The 6451-nt window shown below is 41.7% G+C and overlaps 1 protein-coding gene across 1 annotated transcript in view; it reads right to left on the reverse strand.

The window, feature by feature from the left end:
• The window catches only part of ZSCAN12 (zinc finger and SCAN domain containing 12), a 10877-nt gene extending 7332 nt beyond the window's left edge, over positions 1–3545 (reverse strand). The window contains exons 1-2 of the mRNA XM_011991265.1: positions 3449–3545; positions 2127–2596 (exon numbers count right to left, since the gene is read on the reverse strand). Coding sequence (XP_011846655.1) covers positions 2127–2528 — 402 coding nt within the window. The 5' untranslated portion in view covers positions 2529–2596; positions 3449–3545. The remainder of the gene's footprint in view (positions 1–2126; positions 2597–3448) is intronic.
• Between the last annotated feature and the right edge of the window lie 2906 nt (positions 3546–6451).

Raw genomic sequence — 6451 nt, forward strand, 5'->3', positions numbered from 1 at the left:
GATAGCTGTATGGCTTGCTCTTTTCATTCAGATTTCTCCTGTAAATGTCACCTATCTGAAAAGCCTTCTCTGACAAGTCTACAGAAAACAGCACAATCCCCACTTATTTCACTATTCCTTTTCTCTGCTTTTATTGTTGTTGTTGTTGTTTGAACAGAATTTATTACCACCTACATCTTGTATGTTTGTTGATTTTTTTTTTTTTTTTCCTTTGGAGATAGGGTCTCACTGTCTCTCGCAAGCTGGACTGCAGTGGTATAATCATGGTTCACTGCAGCCTCGATCTCCTGGGCTCAAGCAATCCTCCCACCGTAGCCTCCCAAGTAGCTAGGACTACACGTGCCTGCCTGGCTAATTTTTGTATTTTTTATAGAGATGGGGGTCTCATTATGTTGCCTGGGCTGGTTTGTTGATTTTTAATTTACTATCTGTCTCTCCTCAGTAGACCAGAATCTACATAAGAATAGCAACCCCCTGTGTTTTGTTGGCTGTTGCATTCACAGTGCCTAAAACAGTACCTAGTCCAAACAGACATACAGTAAATATGTACTTAATTATTTCCTACAGTCTTTAACTTTGTTAGGCGTGTCTCCATTATACTAGCCTTTCAAGCTTAAAATCCCTAGTGTTTAGCTTAGAATACATTGCTCTGTAAAGAGTTCTCCATTGGTTCTTCCTTCTTTATTTAATAGATCTAATCTGTCATCACTTCCAAACAATTCTTACCTAAGACATGCTTCATCCTTGGTAATCACACTTTCATGATCCTGTTTCTTTTTTTTTTTTTAGGCAGAGTCTTACTCTGTTGCCCAGGCTGGGGTACAGTGGCACAATCTTGGCTCACTGCAACCTCTGCCTCCTAGGTTCAAGTGATTCTCCTGCTTCAGCCTCCCAAGTAGCTGGGAGTACAGGCACGTGCCGCCATGCCCGGCTGATTTCTGTATTTTTAGTAGATACGGGGTTTCACCATGTTGCCCAGGCTGGCCTTGAACTCCTGACCTCAGGTGATCCACCTCCCTCGACCTTCCAAAGTGCTAGGATTACAGGCATGAGTCACTGCGCCTGGCCTCGTGATCTTATTTCAAACTTAGATCTTTTTGCCACATGTTCCTACCCTCTCTATTGTATTTTGTATCACAGTGTTAGATTATACTTCCATTTCATTATTTCCCTAAGTTTCAAACTCTTTATATCAGGGTTTCCTAGTGTTGGCTCTACTGACATGTTGGTTTAGATAATTCTCTGTTGTCTGGGGCTGTTCTGTGTGTTGTAAGAGGCTTAGCATTAGCCTTGTCCTCTCTACCCACTAGATACTAGGAGCACCTCCCTGAGTTATAACAACCAAAAATGTCCCAAGACATTGCCAATGCCCTCTGGGGCACAAAATTGGCACTGGTTGACAACCACTGTCTAATTTTAGTATTAAAAACAAAACAAAAAAGTTCTATATAATTTGGTTCTCTTTTACATCTTACAATTAGTAAAGCTCATTTAGACTCAAGAAGAAAAGGTTAGGGGCGTCTGTCTACAGAATAAAATCTCAATTCCAGAGGTTGAGATTCAAGGTCCTGGACACTATCTCAACTCTTCTACTCAGAATTCACCTTTCCAACCTAACTGGGCTTTCTACTACTCAAAGAAACACAGAACCCCACCCTGCTCTCCTCACTAACTTTCCATTGTACTCCCACATCTCATTCCTCTGAAATAGTTAATTTTTCCATTTTAAAACCCTGTAATGGAGTCAGAGCAATGGATATATCTGCAAAACCTTAATTCTTAATTATTTGTATTGTGCAACAGAGTGATGCCCCTCCAAGAGACTGCTTCCCATCCTGCTACTTTCATCTCTCTGATACCTTCTCTTGTCTTAGAAGTTTTCTAAGATGAGCAGCATATTTATCAAACAGAATTTTGTAGCTTAATAGAGAAATATAAAATCCTTCCACAGAAAAGTTATAAATAAGTTGGAACCACATTAGCCAACTTTCCCTGAAACTCATGCCCCTTTCTGATGCATCAAACTGTCAAAAAACATGCTTTGTGAAAAAATGGCTGTTCTTCACTCTGGCCTAGAAATCCACAATTTATCTTTTCTCAAACAGAAGTCACATCTTTTTTCTCACCTGCTCTCCTGGCTCATCCAATTCTCTCTCTAAATCTTCCAGCACAGTCACCACCTCCTCGCCACTCTCTGGATGCTGCTCCTGCACCCACGCCTGGAGCTCCTCAGGTAGGATGGTCAGGAACTGCTCCAGCACCAACAGCTCCAGAATCTGTTCTTTGGTGTGGGTCTCTGGCCTCAGCCACTGACGGCAAAGTTCTCGGAGTCGGCTCAAAGCCTCACGGGGACCAGACGTCTCCTGGTAGCAGAACTGTCTGAAGTACTGGCGGAAGACCTCTCTGCTATGGGTGTTGTTTTTATGCAGGTCCCAATCCTGTCTGGTGGTATACTTCTTCTCCTCTATCTTTACTTCCAAACGTTCATCCTGGTCCATGTGGGCCTGGATAGCCCAAGTAGATGCCATTTTAGCTGTGCCAGAACTACTGGTGTTTCAAGTAAGATCTCCCCTGGAAAATTTATTCCTGGACAGTCCTGAGGAATAAGCCATCATTATTAACACAAACTCCACCATAAAGTAAAACTGCAAGTTCTGAGAACTTAACTATGATCTTTGAAATCTGGCCTCCAGGTTAATGTACGATACTTACTCAGAAAAATACTCTGATAGAAAAGACTTAAGATTAGACCAATTTAAAGAGAAAGACTAAGGAAAGGTGCCAAGTTGTTTCAGGACTTTAAGAAGAAGAGTAAGACTTGTTAGTAAACTTATTCTCATTTGGTCCTAAATGAAAGACAAATGGAATAAAACTAACATTTAGATCAAGTAAACAATAATGATAAAAGGTTAGGACATCCTTGATTAGTTACTTTTATCTTTTGAATGTCCAGATGTCTGGTAGAAACCATGAAATCACAAAAGCAACAAAGTCATGTAAATTTATTTCCTCAGGGACTTAAACTTTCCGCTCCTTATTCTTCATTTATAAAGTGAGAAGGCTGAAGAGGTTACTCTTTAAGCCTTCCCTCTATCCTCGTGGTCTGTGATTATAATCTGAAGTGAGGAAGGCCCTGGGACGCCGGCCAGCGTCTGTGAACCACCACTGTCTAGAAATGTCGGTAAGCGCTGAACCCAAGGATACACCGCCGAGGCAAACGCGGAAGGTAGGTATGGGCCTTACAGCACGGAATTGCTGCAGACTGGGAGCCTATCCCTCATCCTAGTCTCCCAGCGCACTTTGGGGAGGGAAAGCTTCCCGCGGATCCACCTGGGTTTGGGAGGACCAGGGTCCATTCTGCACCGGCCAGAGCCGAGGGGCCCAGCAACTAGAATACAGCAATCTTCCGCCCACCTCCTCGCAGCATACAGAGCACAACATCGCTCACCTGCGGCCCCCCGGGCCAGAAGAGAACTCCCCGCTAAAGGCCTCGAACCCTTTTGGGACCCGGAACCCATCAAAAGTGACCCACAAAGGCCGGAAGCGGCCACGGGAGGGCTGAGAACCAACCCGCGTGGGGCGCACTTCCGCGGCCGCTCTAGGAAGGGGGCGAAAGGGGCTTTCAACTCGGTAGTAGTGTTTCCGCGCGTCTACGTGAGAGGAAGGGTGATGATGGCTCTCAGACCCGCGGGTAAACGGAACGGGTTTATCTTTCTCCTCTTCTTTACTCAGCCATTGTCCACACTTCCCCCGGCCCGATGGGTGGTCAAGGCTTGTAGAACTGATCTTAAGACAGGGAAATCCCTTGCGTCTCCATTCACTTTGGGATTCTGTGTCTCTGAGGTTAGAGATGCCTCAAAGGGATGTTCTCGGGGGACCTTCTCCCGGGGAGCTTCCCAAATCCGCGCTTAGCGGTGGCGAAGGGATTTCTTCCATACAGACTTCTCAAGGGCCAGCGGGCTGGTTTCTGCCGGCTATTTCGCCATCCACGATCCTCTTGATGTTCTCTTTTATGCGCCGATGTATGATTAGATGTCAGAAAACCCGGTTCAATGGAAAAACTATAAAAAAAAAAGGATAATTTAGTAAATTAGCAAGATATAAAGTTAACACACTAAAATCAATGGCCTTCATATATGTGAATAATCAATGATAACGAGTTACGAGATATAATGGAAGAGAAGACTATATTTACAATAGCAACAAAAAATTGAAACTAGGAATAAACTTAACAAGAAATGAACAAAACTTCTATGGAGAAAGCTTTAAAAAGCTCCTAAAAGGCCAGATGTACATTTAAACAAACAGAAAGCAATATGCGGTTCTTAGAGAGACTCAAAGAGGTCAGTCCTCCCTAAATACGTATGCAACTCTAGTATTCCAACAAAAATATCAACAAATATTGTTCTGGAATTAGATAAACTGATTATAAAGTTCAAGTGGGAAAATAAGAATAGCCAGGAAACCCATGAAAAAGAACAATGGTGAGGGTCAGCCTTATCAGATACTGGAACATACCCATATGATTTTATTGTATTAACAGAGAGAAAGAATAGACCAGAAATAGATCCAGGTATGTAAGGATATTGAGTAAATGATGAAGGGGACACCACATGTCAACAGGGAAATGAAGAACTTAGAAGTTGTGCTGGGATGACAACCATTTGTCAAAGGTAAAACTGGATTTGTATTTCCCACCACACATCACAATAGAGATAAATTCTAAATGGATCTGAGATCTAAATGTAAAAAATCCACCTATACATGTATTAGAAGAGAACATGAACAATAATTCTAACACGTGGGAATGGGGAAACATTATCTAACCGTATGACTCAAAATCCAAAACTCATAAAAATAATAAATCTGACTACATGAAAATAAAATGTATTGCTTGTCAAAAAAAAAATAATAATAATAAGGAAAGAAAAAGACTTGCAACATATCACAGGCAAGAGCTAGTTTTCCAAATATCTAAAGAGCTCCTAAAAGTTGAGAATAACCAATAATCCAATAGAGAAAATGGCTAAAAGAAATAAATAGTTAACAGAATAAGAAATGCTAGCAGCCCTCAAACATCTGTAAAGATGTTCAACTTCGCTCAAAATATGAACATACAAATTAAAAACTATGCTGACTGAGGTACCATTAGTCATCAGAATGGCAATGGTCCAAAAGTTTGACAGCATACTCTACTCAAGAGGAAGGAGAAACTCCTAACATTCTAGTGGGAATGCAAAATGGTACCACCCATAGGTAGGAAAGATAATACTACACAGCAGAATTGTATATGTAAGTTTACCCTTTGTTCCTGCAATACCACTTCTAGAAATCCATCTCAAAGACACTTTGACATGCACAAGATTAAATGGGATCGGGGGAGGCCTGATTTTTAAAATGCCAAATATGAGGGGATGAAATTGAGAAATAGGAGGGAAAATGGATCAGGGCTTCATCATTGATTGTATGGGGGTTAAGATAACCAAAAATAGAAGCCTGGTATCATCAGAGGATGGTGGTCCCTCCACCAAGACAGGGGACTAAATGACAAGTAGCATTTTGAGAAGAAATTTATGAGCACAGCTTGGCCATGTTAAGTTTGATATCCTAGGGAGCATTACACTGTAGATGTTGCTATTCGTTAACGGATTGGTTTAGGGATTTGTGGGTCTAGGAGTCATGAGAAGAGAGTTAGCTTGAGATCCATACTTTGGAGCCTTCCACCTTTCAGTAATGGTTAAAACAATTAAGAGATCTCATGAAGTGTGTGGTGCCAAAAGACAGCCTAGGACAGATTTCTGGAGTGCCCTTTGCCCCCTACTGCCAGCCCTGTAGATTCTTCTTTCAGGGCATCTGGGGAGAAGGGAGAGAGAGATCCCTCCTCACACCGTGTCAGGGCTCAAATGTCACCTGAAGCCATAGAACATCTCAGAAAACAACAGACAGAGAAATTATTGGACAACAACCTGAATTCAACCTGAAAGTGAACCTCAAGCTCACTTTGGGGTCCTTTTCTAGGCATCTTGAAGGATTTTTGCAATGCAGTCGTTTTCCAAGTTTCACTTGGCATGACTTACTGAAAGAAGCTGATATGAAATTCTCACTTAAAAAGTCAACTTGCACCAAGAATGACTGACTTGGCATAGTTCCCAGGGACCTAGGTGAAATAGTCAACTTTTTGTCACAGATGCAACGTAGCCACAAGAAAAGAGCATCTAAGCACAAAGAGAGCTTAAGACAGAACTCTGAGTAAAACCAATCTCCGTCTTTTGACACTAGAGAAACACAAGGATATAGAGACAAAGAGCAGACAAAATGCATCTCTAGAATATCTTTATTTTAAACAATTTTTGTCTAACGTTATTACACTTTTCGGCCATTTTACTAACCAAATAACTCTAACATTTAAAAAGGAGAAAGTTTCCTGTGATATATTGATAAGCCTTCTAAC

This window comes from Mandrillus leucophaeus, unplaced genomic scaffold, assembly GCF_000951045.1.
Source record: "Mandrillus leucophaeus isolate KB7577 unplaced genomic scaffold, Mleu.le_1.0 Scaffold392, whole genome shotgun sequence".
In the NCBI taxonomy this organism is placed as follows: Eukaryota; Metazoa; Chordata; class Mammalia; order Primates; family Cercopithecidae; genus Mandrillus; species Mandrillus leucophaeus.